The sequence below is a fragment of the Rhinolophus ferrumequinum genome, chromosome 28 (genome assembly GCF_004115265.2).
Source record: "Rhinolophus ferrumequinum isolate MPI-CBG mRhiFer1 chromosome 28, mRhiFer1_v1.p, whole genome shotgun sequence".
NCBI classification, from domain to species: domain Eukaryota; kingdom Metazoa; phylum Chordata; class Mammalia; order Chiroptera; family Rhinolophidae; genus Rhinolophus; species Rhinolophus ferrumequinum.
This window is the reverse complement of record NC_046311.1, coordinates 8,635,288-8,661,268: the sequence shown is the minus strand read 5'-3', so window position 1 is coordinate 8,661,268 and position 25,981 is coordinate 8,635,288. Positions and strand designations below refer to the sequence as shown.

Below are 25,981 nucleotides of genomic sequence, written 5' to 3'. Positions count from 1 at the left end.
AGAGAGAGAGAGAGAGAAACAAGAACATCCACACCACTTTTATTCCAGTATGTTGTTAAAATTGTTCTATTGTATTAACTGTTATTGTAAATCTCTTACTGTTTATAAATAAACATGTTAATTTATAAATTAAACATAGTTGTGTACACAGAGGGAAAAACATAATATATACAGGGTTCAGGACTATCCATAGTTTTAGGCATCCACTGGAGGTCTCGGAACATATCCCCCACTGATAATGGGGGGCCCCTGCATCCTATGAAACAGCTCCTGGGGGGAACACTGACTGGGGAGGGAAGTGAGAAGAAAAAGCCAAGTAAGAAGGAAAGAAGAAAAAATACACTATTCTCCCGCTGAGTCTCCTTCACTTTGGCGTCTTCATATTTAATCTAACCTTTGGGAACTCCTTCAGAACTCGCCCTAAACTCAGGGCCTCCATGCATCCCCGCCTTCTCGAACCCACCTGAATTTCCCATGGTCCCCACGGCACCTAGCAGTGGCCTGCGGCTTGAAAGTCAACTGTGGATACGAAACAGCCATGTATATATTTCACACAAGCAAGGTTTGCGGGAAGGCTGGGAGAAGAAAAAGAAGACATTATCGCTAATCTTTAGGAGCTTCCAACCTAACGAGAGGGCCGTCTTCCAAACCCCTAATTTAATACAAGGCCGTTGTTGTGTTTGGCCCTAGTGGGAGGTGCCACCTCGTGAGCCCCAAGTCTTCATGATGAGAGCAATGAGATGAAACCACAGGACTACGGTTCTCCCAGCAGAGATGAGACATACAAAGTCACCTAAAGCAGAAAACCTGGTTGCCAGGCAACCATAATAGGATATCAGCTTGACTGAAAGTGAGAATATACAATACAATCGTGTGTCAATCAAAAAAAAAAAAAAAAGGGAGAGGTCATGCAAGGAAGTCTTAAGTAAGAATTTGGATTTGCCCTTGAACCCCCTGGAAGGAAGAGAGTGTATGTCATGAACCTTTAAGAATCCTGGCTCCACTGCAAATACCATGTGAGTGTGTCAGGTTCTCATTTGCAGCCGGGTCCCTTTGGGGAGTAGGTGGCAGGCCGCACGCTGTTCAGTGTGGAAAACTCCTGTTTGCTCATTCACGAAACCATCTCCTGATCCTATGTGACCTCTCACGCAGGCTGACTCCGGGGAGGGAAAGGACCCAACGTGGATTCTCCACGGCTGGCCACGCGCTAACGTGATCATTTCTCCCAACGAGGTAATGAAACAGGTGTTGATCATGATTTGACTTCCAAAGTAACTCGACAACAACGAAATGGACATGACGGTCTAGAAAGTATTCAGTTCTCATTGCAAACGACAGCAGGAGGGATTGCCACTTGTAGCTCGGTCCTTTGATCACGTGGTTATCATGAGTCAGTCCTCAGAGCCAGACAGCGAGTCCAGGCCTCGGTGCCTGGTGACGTTCTCAGGGTCTTAGCCAGTCACACCCTTGCCTTCTCTTCTCTACCTGTTTCTGTCCCTTCCTCTCCTTATAAAAAGGCAGAGAAAATAAATTCAAATTTAAAGTTCGTATTACACTTGGGCTGATAAGTGTACACCTACCTAATCCTTTTATAGTTTCAGTTATTGTCTATATACAAAGAGATTTCATTTACAGTGCGATGGGATTTTTCCGAAATGAAATTTTAAAATGCCGACTTTAATTAAATTGTACACTGAAGAAATCTCACAATAAAGACACTTACAAAACCCTATTAACCTGCATGCACACTCAGCTATTATTAATGCCTGTATCACACGCATCCTGGTGGGGCACATGCTATGTGCCAGGCACCACGCTAAGCCCTGAGGAGACAAAGCTTCACCCATCCCCCAAATGTACATAGTTAGTGGAGAAGATAAGCAGGGGGGAGGCTAGCTTCTGTGCCACCAGGTAAAGTGGATTCTCAGGTAGCGGGAGGGCCCCACCCAATGCAGACCCTCCCACTCTACCCAGCAGGGAGTGGGGGAAGCGGAGAGGAAGGCAGGGGGAGGCAGAACAATGCACTTGACCCCGGTGACCCTACAGGTCTGATAAGCTACAGCCCAGGCTCTCCATCCTCTGCAAAGGGGCCACCAAGCAGATAAATGACACTCAAGTGGCCATGGAAGAAAGAATCAGCCTTTGTCTCTATCTTGTACTTCCTAGGGCAGGAAAAGAGAAGCAAAAGATTCTTTTTCAAGAGAGGAGATTAAAAAAAAAAAAAAAAAATGCTGACTTGAACGGGAAAATACAATTACCCAGAATAACTTATCCTTCAAGAACTCTGCTTAATTCCAGGCTTCCCTGCATTTAGCCTGGAGAAGAGAAAATAACCAAGCATGGATCTACCAGCCATCCGTGGGCCACCTGCCACCACTGACCGGCCCCTCTGCACAGCCCACCCTCCCAGACCTGTGTCACTGCAGAAAGCTCCCGGGCCTCCCGCCCAGGCAGGGCAGAGGCTCAGCCCCTCCCCCTCAACTGACCCATCCACACTGCAGGCCCGTGGTCACCACATTTGCTCACCTGCCATTTCCTGCTTAGCCTCTGGGCCAGCATGGACCTTCCCTAGCGCTCCACTCACTGATCTCCTCTATCCACTGAGCTGCCAGGAGACGAGGCAGGGATGGTTTGCACAGACATGTTTGCCTCTTAGGCTTCTCTGAGTGCCATGCAAAGCTGTCTCCCCACAGATCAGAACCTGAAGACAAGGGTCACCCTCTTATGCATCTCTGTTTCCAGTTGTGACCTTGATGGTGCCTGAGTTAGAGTAGGCATGCAAATTTTTATATTCGGCATAGACTCCTGAAATGCTAAAATAGTTTAACAGCCCTAACTTCGAAAAAATTCTTCTAATGGGAAATTCTTTGTATATCAAAGCCGAGAAGCCCACCCTTTTTTTTCTCTCAACAGTTAATACGTAACAAGAAGTAAAGATTAACCTTCAGTTCATTATTCAATAAGTTACCTCCTTCATACTGAGCTAGTGGAATAATTCACTTAATTTACATTTTGATTAGTGGAAACACACATTTCAAATCTATAAATGCAGTAAAAATCATAAAATTGTTATAAAAAGAATTTCATAAATATCACTGGTAATAAAAAAATAGTTAAGTCAAGTCACTTAATGGATAGTGGTATCTTAACATAATAATGCTTCCAAATGAATCTGGAATATATCCACCAAATATCCACAAGCCCATCCCCCATGAGGCTGAAATAAAGGACATAATTAATAGGCTTTCGTTCTAATAGTAAGACCAAAAATCCCAATTGAATAACCAGTTTTCTATGCAATTATCACAGTAACCTGGAATACAGAAAAATTAACCCCTTTCCTGAAAGTGCAGTCTACTTCCGTGTCATTAACATAGGACTTAAATATATACATGTATGATTACATGGACCGTCAAATCACGATCGAGTGATTGAATTTAAATTAATCTCTTCCTAGAAATGCAAGATTTGTCTCATAATTATATTTGGCCCTTTTATCTTATTGAAATACAAAAGCTTTGTGAAATCACCGAATTGCTAAGAAATTGTTTCTTTTAGTTTTTGGCTTTTTTTTAGCAAATGGAAGTGAAAGCTGCCCACAGATATGTGTGCACACACACGCACATACACACACACATACGAAACAGGAGGAGTTCAAACTCTCTAGCCGTCAAGGGAAGACATACATTCATACATTTCTCAGGACTGGGAAAATATGCACGTTTCGTCTATGGCAGGACTGGGCGATGGTGCAGAGAGAGATAGAAACAGAGGCGGGCACGTACGTAAAGCAAATTTAAAGGAAAAGTTATGCTCTTAATTTCTTTGCCAGGAGATGGAAAAAGGAAAACTCATCCAATCGGGCTTTTAATGCCTTCAAGTGTCCCGGAAAGGTTATTTGTAATAGTTCTAAAATACACAGAGGTCAACCCTGAAACTAATGGGAACACTGGGTGCAATCAATATTACCTTAATTTAAATTCTTGTACATGACATTCTCTCCATCCAAGCTAACCACGAAAATAACTCCTAACCAGATTTTCCAAGGGCACAGAATGCACTTAAAAAGAAGAGGAAACAAAAATAAAAAGCAAGCAAGCAAAGGGAACAGGAAAGCGCCCAGCCTTGGTCTCACCTCTGGCTCACCCAGCACCTCCTCCCCCAGCGGTGGCTTCGGGAGCAGATCAAAGATGCCATTGCTGGAAGCCCTCCTGTCGGCGGGAGAGGCGAAGGTCTCCTCGGCGTCTGTTTCCAGCGCGTGGAGGTGGCCTGCTTCCTCCTGGCTCCAATCCAGGTCTTCTTCAGACTGTTTCAAGGAGCCACTGCCGCTCTTGGGAAAAATCCCCGCAGTGGACAGGCTGCTGGGCACAGAAGTGTAAGACGACTGGGGCCCAGAGTAGGGCCGGCCCTCCGGGGCCAAGGCATTGGAGTCCAGGAGGTCAGGCACGGAGAGGCTGAGGCGACGATCCAGGCCACGCCTGCCCCTTACGTCTAGGGGTTTACTGGGGTCCTTTTTCACCTTCTTCTTGCTCAGGTTGAGTAATAGAGGCCGGGTCCTCTGTTTGAATGAGCCCCAGACAGACGGTTTATCCAGATCCATGGCTGCATGAAGACCCCAGGAGTGACTCCACAAAAGAGTGCGTCTGGACTGAAAACGTCAGGGACTCCTAGAGAACAGAAGAGAAGGAGAAGGAATGTGAAACTTCGTGGTGTCAGGGCCCGTCCAAGTGGTAACCATGACTCAAAAACTGTGCACGTTGCATCGAAGGATCAACAGTAAACCACGTGATCGGTACATGGACAAACATCAGGAAAAGATTAACGAACTGAATTTTTAAGATTTTTTTTCATTAAAGAAGTTACAGAAAAGTTAAAGCAATGAATGAAACTATTTGGTTGACACAAAGAATGCCTCAAAAAGAGCACTTTTTGGTTCTGGTTTATTTCACTCAGCATAATGTCCTTCAGGTTCATGCACGTTGTTGCAAAGGGAAGCATGTCCCTCTTTTTATGGCTAAATAATATTCCATTATATACCCATACATACACATACTTATATATACATACACATACATACATATACATATATAAATATATGTGTGTATATATGTGAGTGTGTGTGTGTGTATATATATATATATATACACACACACACACATATACACACACTTTACCCATTCATCCCTCAACAGACACTTGGGTGGGTTGTTTCCATATCTTGGCTATTCTGAATAATGCTGCAATGAACATGGGGTACTGATATCACTATGTGATACTGATTTCATTTCCTTTGGATATATATACCCAGAAATGGGATAGCTGGATTATATGGTAGTTCTAGTTTTTAATGTTTTAAGGAAACTCTGTACTGTTTTCCATATAACTGTTCAAATTCCTATTCCCACCAACAGTGTATAAGGGTTCCCCATTCTCCAAAACCCCACCACCCCCGACACTTGTCACCTCTTGTCTTTTTCATAACATGCTTGAAATTTGCTGAGAGAGTAGATTTTAGGTGTTCTCACCACATACAGACACAAAAACGGTAACTATGTGAAGTGATGGACACATCAATTAACCTCATTGTGGTACTCATTTCATAATGTATGTGTATATTGAATTGATCGAGTTAGACATCTTAAATATACACAATTTTTATTTGTCAATTATACATCAATAGAGCTTGCAAAAAGTTAAAACTATAAAGTAAGACTTATTTTTCTCTCCAGGGATAAACAGAGCTCAAGACATTTCCCAAAACAGTTAACAGCATCTTTTAACCACTATGACCCAGGGAGGGCCTTTCCATGTCTCTAAACCCACAGTCAGCAAACAAATAAAACTTTATTTATAAACAAGGGCAGCAGGCTGTAGTTCACCATTCCCTGTTTCAAACTTTTCCTCTTCCTTTCCCGAGTTAAGTGTGTATTTTGAAGGACAAACACATACTCATATCAACTAGGGTTCCATCTAGTATCTTTAAAATTTATATTAAAATAACGATGAGTAGAGAGAAAAACATTTATAAAAGTGAGAGGTCTGTCCTTATTCCAATGTACCAGGTCAGAAGAACTGACAAAACTATAAAGGAAATTTTCAGAAAAGCAAACTTGAGACCTTCAGCTTTTCTTCTCCTTTGTTCACATTGGATAATTTCAATTGATTTATTTTCAGGTTTACTCTTTCTTTCTCTTCTGTCATCAAATCCATATAATGATGCTTTTTTGGGGGGCGGGGGGTTGGGAGGGCAAAGTGGGGATGATTATATTTTCCAGTTCTAAAATTGCCATTTGGTTCTACTTCCTATTTCTTTATTAATACTTTCTATCTTAACTTTCATTTCAGGATTCATGGTCATTCATTCGAGCATTTTTATAGTAGCTGCTTTAGAGCCATCTTTTCATTGTCATCTGTTAACCGTCTTTTCCCATGTGATTTGAGACTGTTGTAGTTCTTCATATGCCAGTATGGATTAAATGTTCTTATAAAATCCTGTTCCTTATTTAAATCCATGGAGAATGTAGATTTTATTGTTTCCCAGGTAGTTGATTTGGTTAGCTTCCGGCCATAAATTCCAACCAACCTCCTGTGAACAGCTCAGTCAGTTCTGTTTGCAAAAGCTATGCAGGGTCATTGGGACCTGCAGGGGGTGTGCACCACCACGTAGGGGGCAGTCTGGCTCCTGGGTGGAGTCCCCATCATTACCTGCCTTCCCAAAGCCCTCAGTATGCTCGGAAGGATCAGATCCATGCATGTGTGTGTTGTGGTGAGTCCAGGAGTTACTTTATGGGATCACTTCCTAATCCCCTCCTAATCTGATACTGTCTGGTACCCTGAAACGCCCCTTTCCACTCTTCCAATCAGAAACAACCCACTTCTAGGACGGTATCAGTGCAGTGGGAGGATTGAGAGATATTTAAAAAAGAAGGAAGGAAGGAAAGAAGGAAGGAAGGAAGGAAAGAAGGAAGGAAGGAAGGGAGGGAGGGAGGGAGGGAGGGAGGGAGGGAGGAAGGGAAGAAGGAAGGAAGGAAGGAAGGAAGGAAGGAAGGAAGGAAGGAAGGAAGGAAGGAAGGAAGGAAAAGAAAGGAAAGGAGGAAGGGAGGAATGGAGGGGAGGCGGGAGGGAAAAGAAGGAGGGCGGGGAGAGAAGGAAAACCATGCAAGCAGTGCTTTAGCCCTACCTGTCAGAACGAGTACAGCTTTACCCAATACTAACTCACTGCTTTGGCTCCTGCAATCTCCCCTTGCCAGCTGCTTTTGCTGCTGTTTCCTCTACCACAAGATAGCCCGGGAGTGGGGGGCATGACAAAACAGACAAAAAGGGAACAAAAAAGGCGGAAGAGTTCTCCCTCTTCTTTGAGCTTCAGGGCTTCCCTTTTCTGCTCCTTCCACCAGAACTAGAGGTTGTCTCTTGGACCACTGTCTGTGTCCCAATATTGACTTCTAGATTTTGGGCTGCATTGAATTCAGGCTGGGGGCTTAGCGGAGAGAGAGAGAAGAAAAGGGAGCCCCCTCCTAGTTCAGTGATATTGCAATTCTAGTCTTCCTCCCTAATCCACATGCTGATATTTACTTTTCACAGACCTCAACTAACTTTAGGCATTTTATACAGGTTTGATGTTTGTGTCTATTGGGGGGAAAAGGTCGGAGTGGTTTTATTCCATTTCACTGGGAACCGGAACTCTTTTAATAAATTTTGCAAAAGCATTCTGACCATAATTGTCCCCATGTATGCAAGTAATACAGAGCCAGGTGTACAAACTGCAAACATAGAAACACAAAAATATGTCCCCAGGCAAAAAGTGTCCTTTAAGGTGTGCACAAAGCTAACACATTGTTGGACTGTGGTCCCTTTGATGCTTGAAAATGTCACCCCTGCGTCAACACTGCATTCTTCAGAATAAAAGAAACTTAACAAAGAACAAATCTAAGGAGCAGTCACGTTTAAAAAAAACACTGGTGAGATAAATCCAACTCTCTGAGAATCAAACTATGTTCAGTTTTCCTCATCCCAAAGGATATTTATAAAGAAACGCACACATAATATTTGTTCCATTTTCTGCCGTGACCTAAGTTCATCAGGGATTGTCATCCACATCCAAAGAGCTGTGACTTAAAACGTAAGCCATGCTCTGCAAACCATCCCTGCACAAGCACAGTTCTTCACGACACAAGATACCTAGACTACTGTACCTGCTAAACTTCAGCTTTCATGTATTGAAAGAAAATAAGCATTCTGCTTCTTCAAACCACTAAGGGTAGGCCAAAGTCTTTACAGGAAATGGTCCCAAGCCAAGGAGCCTAATGGAAATTTCATTTATTATGGTTTTAACCCAGACATCCTCCCCAGCTGGCTGCTAGCAATTGGCCAAATGGAAAACGAACCACAAACCTTTTAAACGCCAGCCCCAAAGGTTCTGATTGAATCTAAACCACAACCAGTGTTTGAATAAGAAACACAAGGAAGCCAAGAGGTCCCCGAGAATGACAACAGCATAAGTTATTATTATGTGTATTAGACTCCTAGGGTGCTTCTTGAAGTTCTCCGTGAGGGCTAATGTAATGAAAAGGCCTTGTTTTCACCATCAAAATACCAATTCAAACGACAGCACTAGTCAGAACGTGTCATTCACGACTGAGCTATCTTTTTTGGCTAACCATCAAGTTTTTTTTGTTTGTTTGTTTGTTTTTGTTTTCTCACCAGAAAGAAAATTTCATATCACATCCGGATAAAATGGGGAGGAAAAAGAAAACTCTAATCTAAATTCAATCAAAGTGAATACTTCCCTTATGGGAAAAGATAAAGGCAAATGACATTCAACAGTATTCAGATCTCTGATAGAACTTTCTGATAGAACTGGGAGAAGAATCTGTACACCTGGGTATATTTAAGTGTTCTTGTAACAGAAACAACCCACTCCTCCAACAAAGGAGACTATCCTTAATAGAAGGGTCTCTCCAGATGAGCTCCATGTAAGGAACAGATGACTTTTATTACTGAATAATATTCTGTTTATATGGATGGACCACAGTTTATTCATCCACTCACCTGTTGAAGGATATCTTGGCTGCTTCTATTATTTGGCAACTGTGAATAAAGCTGCTGTAAATATTTGTGCACATAATTTTATGCAGACATAAGTTTTCAGCTCTTTTGGGTAAATATCAAGGAGTATGATCACTAAATCATATGGTATCTGTGCAGCTATAGACACTTATATCCTTTAATAATCATCAGTTATATATATTTTTTAATTTTCACAATGGGCACTTTCCCCATACTTTGCTAAATTAATTCCTAAGTACCTTACAGTTTAGTAATTAGTACTATTTTTCTTATATGGGCTTGTGAATTCTTAGTATACAGGAAAACAATTGACTTTTTATACATGAATTCTAATTCCAACCATCTTGCTGAGTTCATTTATTAACCCTAATGATTTATCTCTAAATTAAAATTAATTTCAGTTTTCAATGTAGACTTATAAATTATTTTAAAATAAGGAAAGTTTTGTCTCATCTTTTCCAAAACACCTTTTTCTTTTCTTTCTGCACTGACCAGGGTTTCCAATTCAATATGTCACAGTATATATGTAATATTTATCTTTATCTCTTGCCTTCCTGATTAGTCTTACAAGAGACTTATCAGTTTACTGAAACTCATTTTTCCTTTGTTGAGTTATGTATGTTCTTATTTTTTACTATTTCCTTCTTTCTCTACCCTTTGAGTTTGATTGGCTATTCTTTTTAAAAATTCTTGACATGGAAAATTAGATATTGATTTTTCAAACTGTACTGTTTTCTTATTTATGCACCTAATACTATAAATCCCCTCTAATAGTGAGTTAGTTGCATTCTATAACTTTTGATACGTCCTATTTTCATTACCATTCAATTAAAAATATTTCCTAAGTTCCATTTTGAGTTCTTCCGCGACACACAGGGTTTTTAAAAGTGCTGTGTTTAATTTCTAAAATATATGGGACTGTCTAGTTATCACGGTATTTTGACTTCTAGCTTAATTCTTAAGGATTAAGTCAGAAAAAAAAAAATTCCTGTGTTTCTGTTCCCCTGCAGTTGGACGCTTTCTCTATGGCCCAGCTTACGGTTTATTCGGCAGTTGCTAACAGAACTTCATAAAGGGAATGAGAGACGGGAATATCGGGATTGAGTCCAGCCAAAGACTTCTAGGGCCATTCACTCAGAAGTTCAGATGTTCAGGGGATATTCTGAGCTGGGTGCTGGCTTGTCTGTGCTTGAGAACTTCCAGTGGAGAAGCCCAGGTGGCCGCCGAGCACAGGATAGTGGAGCCAAGACAGGGGCCTTGTCTAGAGACAGACGTTGGAGAGACTGGCATTCAGATGGGAACTAGAGGCCTGGTAATGGCTGAGACTGCCAGGAAGAGTATAAAAGGAAAAGACGGAATGAGCTTTAAGGAACTCCAGCCCTTCACAGTCTGTTCAAGCACGATTAACTTGAAAAGGAGACTCTAAAAAAAAAAAAAAAAAAAAAAAAAAAAAAAAAAGAATAAAAAGCTGTGGGCTTGGCGGTGGGGAGAATGTGGTACCACCTATGATAAACGGAACTCGAAATAGAGAAGACAAAGGAAGGGCGTTTTACAGAGGAAGTGGTCAGGGACATCAGGTGTCGCTTGGAGGTGGCGTGAGGGAAAAGAAAACCTGAGTGGAGTAGGCTCAGAACGGAGTGGGAAAGGAAGAAATGGAGGCAACAGATTAGATGACTCTCAGAACACTGAAGGAGAAGAGGGATGTCAGTCAAGTTGAAGGATTTGATCATGGTTAGAGGTGGATGAATGTAATATCTAAATGCTAAAAGCACAGCTTCGATGGCAACAGTGCTCAATCAATAATTGTTTGTTGACTGAACTGCTACCCATCACTTACCAACACACACACACGTACACACATTTTCTGAATTCCTTTATCAGGATATTTATTATCTGCCATGCAACTACAGACCGGAGTTTTTACTGTGCAATAAATAGTTGCATCGTCTTTGCAATACACACTGTGTGCAAGAGAAGGTGATTCAGTTCTTCACGTAATTCACGCTTAACAGCCCCATACTATTCTTTACCAGTCCCCACTATGTATTAGGTTGGTGCCAAAATTGCGGTTTTTGCAATTAACCTTTGAAACGGCAATTACTTTTGTACCCACCTAATATCTAGGCCTGTGTCCCCTGCTTTACATACATCATCAGAAGTGGTCAGAATGACCTCATGCAACATGTATTCTTACTCCAATGTTACAGGCCAGGAAAATGCAACTTGTCCAGGCTCAGAGGGCTGCAAACTGAAAGCCAGGCTTGTCTAGATCTGCACTGCTCCCCGTGAGACTGCTTCCCTAAGAAACACTGAAAATTAATACTGAGACATCAGTTTTCAATAAGGCAGTCTTTGAAAGGATATGACTCAAGATACTCAATGTTGTAGGGATAAATTTATGTGATTATCTGTCTAGGATATTAATTATGCTTACAACTGAATTTGATCAGAACTTGAAAATTAGCAAAATTTGAAACCAAGCCCAAATCTTCACAATGAAATCACTGAAAAGAGGATGATTCAGACAACCAAAGTGGTAGGGCTAAATCTATATTATTATCTGCCTAAAACCTTAATTATGCTTACAATTAAATTTGAGGAGAGCTTGAAAATGCCAGAATTTGAAACCAAGCCCAATCTAGCCTAACTGCTTTAATAGGAGACATTTCAATAGATGCTTTAGAAATAGCATTCGATCCTAAGAGAAGAAGACAGTAATGAAGCTAGAGCAATTAAAAAGTTCTTATACTAACAGTTTAAACAATAGTATCAATAACAGTGCACCATTAATTGATCCCCAATCTGAACTAAAAATCTGGCAAATGTGCTTCTCTCAAGTCGTAAAAAGCTACCAGTCACATCTAATATACAAAAAAATATTACCAAGAAGAGTGTTTTTAAAAATAATAATTTTCTCAGGGCTGACTCTATTCTCTTACCTCCTAAAAAGCAATCAGGATTGAAGAGTTACCTGAGTGCCTATTGGGTCTTACCAGAGGGAAACAAAAACTGCCCACGAGACGTGTATTTGCTAATGGTAAGAATTCTGTGGAGGGCAGGGCAGTGTGTAGCACGTACCACAAATATGCAGAAACAGAACCGGTGATCGTATTTAATGAGGTGTTAATTCTAGTGTATACAAAAGGCGAGAGTGAAAGAGAAAGCAAGGTGGGGAGATGTCCTCAAGGAAAAGGGAAGTGATGCCAGTAAAATATAGATTTAAAAAGAGGAAAATGAAAGCAAGACCATATTCAAATCATTACACTCAGAACTAAACCAACTCTCCTCTAGAATGGCTGAAAACAAACAAACAAACAAACACAGAAAAACTGACACTACAAAGTGTTGGCATGAATGCAAGGCAACTGGAACTTGTAAATGGCTGATGGTTATGAAAAGTGGTACAGGTACTTAGGAAAACAATTTGACAGTTTCTTATACAACTAAACATACACTCACCACAAGGCCCGTCAAGCCCACTTACAGGTATTTACTCAAGAGAAATCAGAACAGATGTCTATACAATGACCTGTACAGAAATGTTTAGGAAAATTGTACTCAGTGTCGTCAAAAACTTAAAACAACCCAACTTCCCATTAACTAGTGAATGGATTTGAATGGTAAGGTACATCCATACAATGGAATGCGACTCAACAATAAAAAAGGAATAAACTAATACACAAAACAACATGGATGGATATAAAAGCGTTATGCTAAATGAAAGAAGCCAAACGCAAAAGGCTATATACTGCATGAGACCATCTTTTGTGAGATTCCGGTAAAGGAAAAACTAGATGGACAGAAATAAGATCAGTGGTTGCTAGGGCAGGGGGAGGGGATTAACTACAAAAGAGTCCAAGGCAACGTTAGATGGGTAACAGCAACTTTCTACAGTATAATTGTGGTGGTGGCTATAAGACTCTCTCTCTCCAACTTGGACAACTGTAGAGCTAAGAAGGGTAAATTTTAGTCTACAAATTAACCACAATAAGCCTGTTTTATATATATATATATATATATATATATAACATTTCCCTGAAAATAAGACCTAACCAGAAAATAAGCCCTGGCATGATTTTTCAGGATGACATCCCCTGAACATAAGCCCTAATGCGTCTTTTGGAGCAAAACTTAATATAAGACCTGGTCTTATTTTCAGGGAGACAACCATATATATACGTATACGTATATGCGTATACGTATATGTATATAAAGTAATCAATATGAACCAACAGTATTCCAATTAAGTTACACAGCAGTTCCTGAAAACAAATTGAAATGATGCAAGTCACCTGAGTCCAGCCAATATGGAAAAGTCGTATGTCCCAACGTCACTCTTCACATTAATCCTTCCAACGTCACCAGCAGACCCCTTTGCACAATATTTCAAAACTGCCTTACATTGTTCTGAATAAGGTATTATATGTTGACCTGTTTCATTTTCTGCTTAAACTTGTCCATCCCTTCCCTTTCGTAAGGAAAGCCTGGTAAGGTGGGTGTGAGCCAAAAGTCAGATGCCAGCACAGGCTGTCTGGCCCCTCCATGAAACATTCTCTGTGGCTCGGGGCCTTGGCTGCCTCCATACCTTTCATCTCCTTCTCACACCCCAGCCGTCAACAGGTAGGGGTCTGCAGAGTTGGGTGTGAGTACCTCAGTGTGGGCCGGAGTTAAACAGTGGAACCTGTACGAGTATGTATCTTTATGTTAAAACCGAAAAGGTAATTGTTGCTAAGATCTAGCACACAGATTGATCCACCCATTTGACAATATTTATCAAGCCATGAAGACGCTGGTGTCTAAGTGCTGGAAATGCCATGATGAACCAAACAAAGCTCTTGAACTCAGGGAATGTACATCCTGGAGGAGGAGACAGATTTTTTAAAAATTAAAACAAAAGTACAAACACACCACAAAAATATATGCATGCAATTCCCACAGTAAAAGGTGCTGAGGAAGAAATATAAAGCCAGGAAGGGAAAGAGAACATGGTCCCCTCCCTAGTCCACCTGTCAGCCAATCATGGGGCCATTTTAGCTGCTTTGAAGGCAAAACAGAAGTCTCTCAGTACATCCAGCTGTGCTTCAGAGCGAGAGGCTGTCGAGTGAGTGAATGAGTGTGCGTGTGAGTGTGTGTGTGCGTGTGTGTGCGTGTACAGGAACACGTGTGTGTGCCTGGCTAAAGAGATTTAAAGATGTTACCTAGTTTAACTGAAAGAGATCCTTGCAAAGAAACTATGCACTGAAGATAATCCTAATAATGAAAAACGGGCAACAGTATTAAAGAGTGGGTATTATACTCCTAGAATGAGCTTCTCTTTAATCAAACAGTTAATTAAAAATGTTAACGATGACATGTTTAATCACATTGCTCTTAGTAAAAATGAGTATTTAATTATTAATAAATTGGGTGAGAGCAAGAGGTTTTTAATACTTATAATAGGTTTTTAAATGTTTATATACTGCTCATTTCATCTCCATCTCATCCTTCCTTTTAAAAATTTCTCTATCATGGCATAATTTAGATAACATAAAATTTACCCATTTTAAGTGTATAAATGAATAATACTTAGAAATTTTCTGAGTTATGCAACTATTTACACAGTCTACTTTTACAACAGTAATCCTTCCTTTGCCAACATCTCTTTTATCGCAAATTAAAATGTACATACGTTTGATACTAGTTCTGAACTCTGTGTATACAACCTCCAGGTAAGTAAATGCATACAAATGGGGTGTGTGTTTTCAACTATTGAATCACAGAGGCACATGAACCAAAAGATGGGGATTATGGCTGTCGAGTCCCGAGTCCATGGGGCCCCTTATACAAGCCACAGTGGATTAGGTTCCTTTATCTGCCTCTCTTATGCTTTCACTATCTTTCTAGAACACACAGTGCCTTCCTCTGCACTGGGAGTATGTGATCCCTGATAAAATCAGAGGCAGAGCAAACACACAGCTCTTGTAGAGACAAGTGTTTTGGCAATCACATCAGAAGCCAGGGACCCTCAGAAGACTTGGTGCCTGGCTAGACCTGGAGATCTGAAAGTCAATGGCACAAGGCATACCCTCCATGATTCCAAGTTGAACAACAGACACATGCGCACACAAACAAATTATAAATCTGTGGAACAGGCATCTGAATATTCAGGCATCCCAGGAGGAAACAAGAAAAAAAAATTACTCAGTTTTAAAGAGAGCTGTATATACATCCTGAGCAAGTGCTTTTATCTAAAAGATAGTGAGAATCAGGCCTTTCTTTTCGGGACGGGTTGGAACTAGGGGCCAAATTGATAGTTCTCTCTCCTTAACCTCAGAATTTGTTCTAACATGACTTCACCTTCACCTTTTCATACCTGAGAACCTTTCACCTTCATTCTTTTTCCTTAACTTTATCGGGGGCGGGGGGCGGGGGGGGGAGGAGGGAGGTTGTTGGTGGAGCATAATAAAATCCTTAAGAAAAATACAAAGGAAAGTTGAATATGGATAGCTGAGTGGATTAACAGCTTACATTTGGGGGCTTATGTGTCAATCCCTGGCTTAAATACCTATATTTAAGTATAAATACAGTATTCAACCAAAAAATGCAAGTACATAATGTATCTTGCCCTGCTTAGTAAACAGGCTTATGGTCACAAAGATTGAAGCCAGAAGTCCATTCTGTACTATAAAAATGAAATAATAATCTAGATTTTCTTTTTTTTTTTTGTCCATACAGGAGTTACATGCCCAATTCATCTCGTAACTAAAGTAATATAGCACAAACCTTTGGCAATATGCTTCGAGAAGCAATAAATATTTTAGATGCATACTAAATGGAATATATAAACACTGCAGCTATGACTTCCATAAATCTTGCAGTCACTGTCAGATTTTCTTTCACAATTAAAGTTAAAATTAAAAGTGACTTTACAGACCACTGATCTTGATAAATGATGCGGGGCCAGTATGTTAACCAGCAATTTCCCAGTCATCTCCCAAAAGAAACAGTTCATGTTAGAAGTTGCTCACAAAAACCAGATTAGGAAATGTCTGCGTGAGAGCACACATGTGCACGCACACGAGAAGCACGAATTACAACTGCAATCTTCAAGCAATACTTTTCGAACGAAGCTCAGTTCACAAACGTTTTACATGGTAAGACTTTAAAGGAAGCACGACCTTCAAAAAGTAGCATTGTGTACAAAACGGTCTTCTAGCAAGAACTTGAACCACATGGCATGCGCTTCGGTCTTGAAAGCAGAAGTAAAAGCAGCACAGCTCTAACTTCCCTTACGTGATATTCTTGGGTCCAGCTTGTTTTGGAATTGAGGATTTGAGGTTTTAAAGAGGAAGTATTATATGTTATACAACAACCCAAAAAGTGTTTGGCTGAGCACCTCATCCTCAAATATATCGAGATTCACAGTCAATGGGATCCATAGACCAAATAGCTTCATAAGAACCCAAGTCAGTGTTTGCTACCAAATAAGTTTAAAAAACAAAACAAAACAAAACCAGTTTCCATTTTCAGAAGCTTTTGAATTCGGAACTTTTGGAACTTATGAAGCGATAACTTCTGAAGTCGTAGAACAGGAACAGGAATAGACACGGAACACTGATGTCCGCTTGCTGCCGCCCCCTGCACTAGGCGCTGTGCTACGGAGACGAAGAAAGAAGCGTTCAAGGAGCTTCTTTGGGGACCATTAGCAAATGATTTTCCTTCCAGCCTCCCTGTGCAGTTTGCACAACTTTTCATGACACATTTTAATTGAGATCTTGCAAACCTATGACGTTGTCTAGGCTGGGGGAGGGAGTCCCCACAGGAGACTGAGAATTCTCCAGGGAGGGTCCAGGATAGCCACAGGGTATGGGAAGAAAAGACTGGAACTTCCATTCAGACCGCTACCATGTGTCCTTTTAATTTCTATTTTTGTGTGTGTTTAATAATATATATCATATCGCTACCACAGTACATGTGCATAATTTATAAGTAAAGATGTGAACTTACATTGGGTGTGCCTGCTCTAAAAGTATCTGCTGATAGGACGTATTATGAAAAAAAGAATGGGGAGAACGTTTCTAGAGCATCTGAACAATTAAATCCTTTAATCTGTTGAAAAAAAAATTAATAACCTGCAATACTAAGAAAAGAATTTGTTTTCCCCCTTTAGGCAACGGCTGTTTTCAGAACTGTATCTCTTCTTTCAAAATGAAGTGTCAGGTAACAAACATAATATAAACCAGACAAGCTGAAATAGGCAAGATGCTTGTATTAAAAAAAAAAAATCCAAGTGTGATTTAAACAGGGTTTTCAGTAAATACTGCTGTCAGCTCCGCTAAAGGGTGTTTCTCTTGGGGAATGCATTAAACATTCATTTCAACAAATGATCTCATTTGTCTCAAGTTTACCCTAACATTTACAAACTACATTATGCACTGCTTCCTTTTGCTTCCTCCAGCCCATTCATATAATTTGCATTTTTCAATAGTAGACACATAGGCCTTTCTGGACATCCAGGTGATGAGACAAAGGTAGGAAAAAAGGATTTGCATCTCCTTTGAGAGGAATTACTCATAATTAGAGCAGAAATTCAAATGCATAACATTAAAATAAATCCAATTATCTGGCGAACTGAAACCTTGATTTAGCTGTGACATCATAAACAACACAGAGGGACTAGAAACACTCATGAGATTGGAGCACAATGAAAAGTCAATATGCAGAAACGACTATAAATATTCTTTAAATGGCAGTTTCTAAAAAAAAAAAAAAATGAGTTTTCTTTGTAATGCTCCCAGGTTGTGGCCGTGATTATACACCACTGCTGCAGATGTAAAAGATATATGTATGAGAGGGAAGATTGAATTGGATCTGATTTATCATAAACTCTGAAAGTTCCTCTTTTGAACAGACCTCCAGGATCAGCTTCCCAAGCCTTACTTGATTTCTTATGAATTCAATTCAGTGGTCAAACTGGACAGGGGACCTGCTCTCCTGAAGCTTGTGTTCCAGAGTGGAGGGGACATGGAGCCGTTTCACAGAGGAAGCGTTAACATAAGACACTTAAGTGACAAGGAGAAATACTACGCATTTGGGGAAGAGGAGTTCAGACAGAGAGACGAGTCCATGCAGAGCCCCCGAGCCAGAAGCATGCTCCCTGTATCTTAGGAACACCAAAGAGGTCGGTATAGCCAGACCGGCATGGCCTAGTGGACAGTAGGAAGAGATGGCAGCAGAGAAGGTGCTGGGACGAGCAAAGATTTTAGATTTTTATTTTAAGGGAGCTGGGAAATCATGGCAGTGGGAGGGGGGAACGGGGAAGTGAAGGTTGGTCAGAGGATGGATCTGATTTGTTATATATTTTAAGGATCGCACTGGTGGGAAATGTGTCCCATATGAAGCAAGAATGGGACGGCTCAGACCAGCTAAGAGTAAAGAATCAAAGGTTCTTCGGTTTGCTATTCAGTTTTGAGCTTTCTGGTGATTTGGATTTCAATCAAGTGGATCTACAGCACTGCCGGAAATACTGGGCCCTGCACATCTTATATCACCCACTGTCTGTTGCGTCCACACGGGAAAATAGAACACGAGAAAGTCATGCTTCCTTTCAAAACCATCCTTTACTTTGCTGAGAATCACACTCCCAGGAAAGACACCAATCCCTGAGACACTCTGCCTTCCTGATACATGCACTAGTAACATCCTAAGAGCCTCCTGATGCAAACAACGCCATGAGAATTTGTGCAAGTATTTCCTGGGACTTTCATTTGCGTCTGAAAGGATCCCCATTGTGTGTAAGGAAACAACTTAACAACAAAGTTAAGTATGTCACCAGTAAAAGCTGTTCATTCATTCAACAGACATGGGGGAAGGGTGTATTTTATTCCTACCATCTGTCAAGAATTATTCTGGACACTAGAACGCGACCAAGAGGAACAGACAAACATCTTCACGGGACATTTGAGAAAAGTCCTCCTCCTAAAAATCATACTGTGACGTGCTAAGAGAGAGAGATCAGGCCAACTGCAAGGTCAACAGAAAACATCTCCCCCAAGATCACGTCATAGCTGTTGAACGATGTAATATCCAATACTGTTGGGTGATGATTTGTTTCCCGCCAGCTCCTCCAATGCTACCTTGTGCCTCCTGAACAAAGATTACTGGGGTAACCCAACTGGTAACCTGCCCTGACTTCGGGCCAGCGCCCACCACAGAGCTGGTCCAGCTTCCCCAGGTTCTCCCTTAAATGTGTCCAGCGTTTAAGCCCAGAGCTCTTCTCCACTCCCTTCTACCAAAGCACCCCAGGGTCCCTCATGGGGTACACTCTCCCTTTGCTGTACTACATGTATGTTCTTGGAAGTCTTACCTAAATGAGATGTATCACTGTTCAGGGAAAACATGTACAAATAAATTACTACTCAAATATTATTATGTCAGATAGTGATAAGCGCTGCCACCAACTGCTAAAAAAAAAAATTAACAGTTAACTTTCTAGCCATCCATATGTAAATGATTGTTCATAACAAAGATATCTGTTGTACGGAAGAAAACGCTCTCTCTATTACAAATAGTAACAAATCTAAAGAAAACGTCCTGTATCTCTCGTAGGTCTCTCCAAAGTATCTCGTGATCAAACTTGAAACTTAGCCGTCTTCCCAAAAGAAATATTTGAAATCATTTCTGTCCATAGTCTTGGCTAGACTGATCACTCACCAGGAAAATTAGGGTATAGCTATAAGATCAAAATGTCAGGGACCATTTTTGAAAATATGAATTAATGTTATCTACTGAATGCGGTCTTTAGAAAAAAGGAGGGAAAGCATGTCTGATCTCCCAATAGGTGACGTAAAAAAAGTTGTGTTTCCATAAATCCCAGCCTTGCCAAGCCTGGCATTCGTTGACCTTTCCCAAGTATAATAAAATATTTTATAAAAATGCCAGACTAAACCCATACGAAAACTTCACACTATTTTAAACAGCGACACTGTTTAAATTACAAGCAATGCAACAGAGTCTGAAGATTTTCTGTGGATAAGTCATTAGTTTCTAAATAAAGAGTCACCAGTCACATAAGGTTGTGGTCAATGACAAATTAATAGTTACTCTCATAAGAACAAGTAGGACAGTTCAAATTGATTCGTTCAAAAATATATGTATAACTTAGTACTTATGAGAATACAAAATCGGTGTTTTCAGGACATTTCTATAGCTGAGCTGTGTTGATCTCATTTTCATCCATGAAATAAAGACTTCAAGAAAACAAACACTGGCCACACATCAAATTTTCAAATCAAGTGGGTAGTTTAGGGATGTTAAATAGTGTCCCTTTATTGTGTGTAAGTATGGGCAAGCACTGTACTGACCACTTTTTTTTTTAAATAAGGGCTTTCTGAAGTCTCACAAGCATAACAGGGGTGGGTAAAATGACTTTGATGACACATGGGAAGAAATCGACGTCTAGAAATACGTACTAGGCAACTTGTCAACTAGTAAGCGGCAGTGCCAGGATCTTAACCAGCTTCTCTCTAACCACAAAGTCTGTGCTTAAACTTTAAGCTACAATGTCATCCATAAGCGGGGATCACCAAGTCTCTCTTCTGGGTAAGCCATTCATAATATTAAAATAAGAATGGAAGAAAAACCAAAAAAACAAAGAGACACTGTGGATAACATGATAATTTTGGTGCATTAGTGTGGGAAACAGTCTAGAAAATTACGCAGGCTAAATAAAAAGTGATGGGATTTAAATATCCTATGGAATACATACCAATAACAAACAGAAGCAATTAGAAAGTAACTACACAGACATCCAAATGCTATGAAGAAAGCAAGCATTGGCTATTGCCAATGCAAGTGTTCAAAGCGTCTTATCGTGTCACCCACTGCTGCCCCGTCCTCTTCGTGCATACATGTGCAAACTCGATTTATATAGTTTGAAATCTGAGTCATTGAAGGTGAAAGTAAACAGTGTGCTCCGGAGCATAAAGAACCGCGTTAGAAGCAGATGTTGGTTTCAACCCACCAATGAGCTATAACTCCACCAGGTATTTTTTTTTTTAAGCCAATGAGAAAATTTTCATTTTCCATCTTTGAACTTGAATGGTAACAATTGTACAAATACTGCAATCGAATGAGACATAGAAAGTCAAGAAACTTTCATACTGCTCCTGCTTTTACGAGTTAACAAAACAAAACAAAACAAAACTGGAGTGTGGCAGTAATGAAGCTAAGATTTGTTTTCCCCTAAGCATTAGCTCAAGGAATAATACACACACCATTCATTCTCCTGAGGCACTCAGAGTTCTGTAGGGGAGAGAACAAAGCAATCCCAATACAGCACGCTGTGACCTGTGAGGTCTTAAGAATGAAAAAGAATGAAATGCTAACAGAGACATAGGACAGGCATCACCCCATGGGGGTGAGGACCTAGACCAAGGCCACAGCCACCAGAATGCAGAACAGGGGACTGACAGAGAAGCTGAATTATGTGATCTAGTGATGACACGTGCTGGGACAGCTGGGGTGAGACACAGGCAGGCGTCAGAAGTTTGCAGGTAGGCAGCAGAGAATCCAGTGGAACTACCAGTGAATCCACGGAAATAAGAGCCAAAGCCATTTACAGAGGAAGGCAAGTGAATGCCCTGTTGGACGTGTTCAGTTGGAAGGGCTGATAAGTTGTTACATTGGACACAGACTCTGGTCTAATCGGATATTCAGGCTGAGAGTTCAGGATTGAGGTTGGGAACCCTCTTCCCCTCCCAAGTGTGTCAAGTGAAAAGAAAATAGGATGAGGGACAGGAAGAACTACAGGGTGGCACCACAAACTAAAGAGAACTCACAGGGACTGCCCAAGGAGGCACAGGAGAGCCAGAGGGGAAGGGAGCAGGATGAGGATGCGAAGGAGGAAGAAGTTTCAAAGAGGGAGTGGGCAACCGTTTCAAATACTCCAGGGAAACCGGCCAAAGAAGGCTGATGCACAGCCGTTGTTTTTGGCTACTGAGAAGGCAGAGAGGTCTTGGGGACCCAGACGCCAGAACGCAGAGAGCTAGGAAAGCAGGAAAGCAAGATATGACAAGAGACACCCTTTTAAGAAGCTTTTCTGTGAAGAGGAGAGAAATCCTCTGTAATCTCATGCAAGTGAAGACACAATAAATAGTATCATTTGATTAATATAGGTTAAATTTTTATAAAAATCAAACTCACAAATTAAGATTAAGTGGAAGTTGTAAATTTTGTATTTTCATCATAGACCTTTCAAAAAAAAATCTCATAATTCCCTTTTCCCCTGTATATCTGAGTTTTCATATCTTATTTTGATGGCAGGCAATCCTACCTAGTCTGAAGGAACTATGGGTGACACTTACAACCTTAGATTACAGGTTTAAAACTTCAGAATTAGGAAACACTTCAGCTTTCTTACACTGAGAGACAAGAAAACTAAACCAGAGACACGAATGGAAAAATCGTGGTTTCTATGTCTCTGTGGCACCCAGTACAGTGGAACTGAAAATCAAATGGATAATTAGGATACGTGGCTAAAATCCAGACCATCTGATTCTCCAGCTAATTTTTTTCAACCACAATTCAAAACGTCGTGTCTTACAGCTGCACTAAAAGTTTAAAAAATTACACTCAAGTCCATTAATCATTAGGGACATGCATATCAAAACCACAATGAGAGATATCACCCGACATCCTTTAGGATGGTCACTATTAAAAAACAAAAATAACAAGTGTTGGTGAGGAGTTAGAGAAACTGGAATCCATGTGCACTGTCAGCGGGGTAGAAATGTAAAATCGTGTGGAGTTGTCATGGAAATCAGTATAATTGTTCCTCAAAATTAAACCTAGAATTACCATATGTTCCAGAAATTCCATGTCTGGGTATATACCCAAAAGAAGTGAAAGCAGGGGCTCAAAGAGTTATTTGTGTATCCGTAGTCTTGGCAGCATTCTTCACAATAGCAGAAGGTGGACGCAAACCAAGCGTCCATCAGTGGATGACGAGATAAACAAATGGTGGTCTCTACTTAGAATGGAATATTATTGTATGGAGCATCCTTATAAGGAAGGAGATTCTGACACATGCTACAACGTGGATCAACCTTGAGGACGCCCTGCTAAGTGAAATAGGTCACAGAAAGATAAATACTGTACGACTGCACTTACATGAGGTACCTGTCGTAGTCAGATTCATAGAGACAGGAAGTAGAATGGGGGTGGCCAGGGGCTGGGGATAGCGGACGATGGGAAGCGGGCGTCTAATGGGTACAGAGTCTTAGTTTTGCCAGGTGAACAGAGTCCTGAAGACGGATGGTAGTGATAGCTGCACAACAACGTGAATATACACCACTGAACTGCACACTGAGACATGGGTGAGATGGTAAATTTTATGCTGTGTGCATTACCACGAGTTTTCTAAAACATTAAAAACTAAGTTATAAAATTAATGTTTAAGTCACGTTGGAGTGAATATATCGATCTATACAAAGTGATACCTTTTAAGAGGATGCATGAGGGGAAAAAAAGACGTGTTGCTATAGCACGGTCTGTGGGTGCAGAGAAGAACCTACGAGAGCATAGCCAGGCTGAAGTAGGATGAGTTGTGCTGGAGGCTCAGGCCTGCTAGGGAGAACACTGGGGTCCCTGGAGCAAAGATCCTTTCACTGTGGCCAGGGGCTGTGCTGCTGTTTCAAGAGATTCTCCCCGCCCAAATGTTTAGGGGAAATTTCCACATTCCTATACACTGTCAATCAAACAAAAGTCATCCAAGGACCACTATTTTGAAATCATTTTCAATAGCCACACTTCCTTTACCATTATATAAATACCAATGTCATTACTTCTCATTTGGATATTTGCTAAAACTTGATGATGAGGACATTTTTCTGCTGCCTCTCACTCTATAAATACTCAACACCAATTCACATTGAATAACACAACAGAGAAAGCTTTTTTCCCCCCAGAACAGATCATTTTGGTACCAAAATTGTTGGGCTAGGCTGTCGATTTTGCTTAGTCCCTTCATACTGAATTCTATAAATAAGCATAACAATCAAAATGTGTTATTTCAAGTCACTCTTCTCTGATTTTCTTTCTAATTTTATGATGGTTCTCTGAGTGACTTCACCTTGCAGAGCTCATGTCATTTAGTACAAATGCGATGCAAAGACCCTCACTGAGCTAATAAAAGAAAAAAACTACACAATACCCAGTCCCCATAGTAAGGTATAAATTCACTTGGATAAATCAGTTTGGAAGGTTATTTCATAGTGTTAGTTCTTTGGAGAGCCCAGTGATTTGCCTTAATGTGTTTTCAGATGTAACGTATATTGAAGAAAATCCATACAAAAATACATGGTCCATAGGTTTCTATACTAGCTTCCAATACATGCTCGCCCTGTGAAATTTTAAATTACTCCATGATCGCAGGTGAAGAATAGAATGTCTTGCACAGTTTGCACGAGGTGACAATCAAGTTAATTGAAGATATACATACACTACAAGCCTAGGAAATTGAGCATAGAATACGTACTATCTCAGTGATGTATTTGCAGAGAGACACAAACATCATAAACAGAAATATGAACCACTAATCTCCATTAATGCCACCATTAAGATTTAATTTTCTGATGCTATGCAGCCACCTGGAAAATGATTCATGATAGTTTTAGATGGAAAACACACAAACTGCAGAATGGCACCTAAACTATGTTCACAGCTCTGTAAAATGATGTATACGTGTGGACTAGACTGGAAGGAAACATGGAAAAACCTTTAATGGCTAATTTTTTTTTCGAGGCAGAGAATGTTGCTTTTTTTTTCCTAATTTTTTAAGTTTTCATTCCTTTTAGTATTGACACTATGCTGTGTGCATGATAAAGGCACGTAAAAAAATAAAAGTAATGTGTATATTTTGGATCTGTGTGTGTTTGTGTGTGTTTTCCCCCAACCGGAAGGGAAAATTCAATCCAAAATAATCTCGGATGACGCTAGATTTCTGATGGCCAGCCAGCTCCGAGCAGGTATGGCCACTGCCTAAGGAGCGAGGCCAGCCAAGGATTCTGAAGCTCAGTGGGAAACTTGATGTCATCAGCGTGAAGATCTGCTCTGGGCGCTGGAAGAGGAGCAGTGGCCTTAGGCCGGTTATTTGCCACCTCTGTCTTGGCACTAATGTCAGAAACATAGATTCAGTCGAAGGAACAAGACTATTATTCTAAGGCTTCCCTTAGAACAACCAACTCAAGAGGCCTTGGCCACTCAGAACATGGCTTTAGTTCTTGTCCAATAGTCAATACAGAAAAATCCATGGACACAGTTTTAGAATGGAATATTCTAAACATAAATTCTTAAGCGTGAATGCATTCCCTCCAACTGACATGGGACAGACATGTGTCAGGGAATCACGACAGACCCCTATTGAATCTGTTTTATTATTAAGTGACTACAATTCCTACTTATTTGTAATAAACTGGTTTCATGTTTACTGTCTTCGTACAGAAGCTTCCAGAGACAGAACAGCCTTTTATAAGCCTCTCCCTACACAAGTGCTTCAATAGCACCCAAGTCTGGGTTTTGGGTTTTATTTGGTCAATTTCTACTTTCCTATAAAGTTCTGTATAACCATTTCTCTCTATTGTGAAAGAGCCAAATTGTACTGTTTCGTACTTAAGAGTTAATCTACAAGAAATACAAAGAAATTGCTCCAGCAACTGGATGGGTTTCTGATGGAGCACCAAGTGTTCTTCATTCAGACACTTGCACCTTTGCAAAGCCTCATCGACTGCATTTATTCATTTTCCATAAATACACAAAACAATTCAAACTTCAAACATGACTTTAAAAATGCTAAAAATAATCCATAGCTGAAAAGAGTCAGGCTGGAAGAAGAGGAAGCTTCAGTTTCCAGCAGGTGTCTTGACACAAGTGGTAGTTT

The 25,981-nt window shown here is 40.6% G+C and overlaps 1 protein-coding gene across 1 annotated transcript in view; it reads right to left on the bottom strand.

The window, feature by feature from the left end:
• MCTP2 (multiple C2 and transmembrane domain containing 2) overlaps positions 1 to 25,981 on the bottom strand; it is a 170,478-nt gene that overhangs the window by 131,224 nt on the left and 13,273 nt on the right. Inside the window, exon 2 of the mRNA XM_033100384.1 lies at positions 4,136 to 4,667. Coding sequence (XP_032956275.1) covers positions 4,136 to 4,600 — 465 coding nt within the window. The 5' untranslated portion in view covers positions 4,601 to 4,667. The remainder of the gene's footprint in view (positions 1 to 4,135; positions 4,668 to 25,981) is intronic.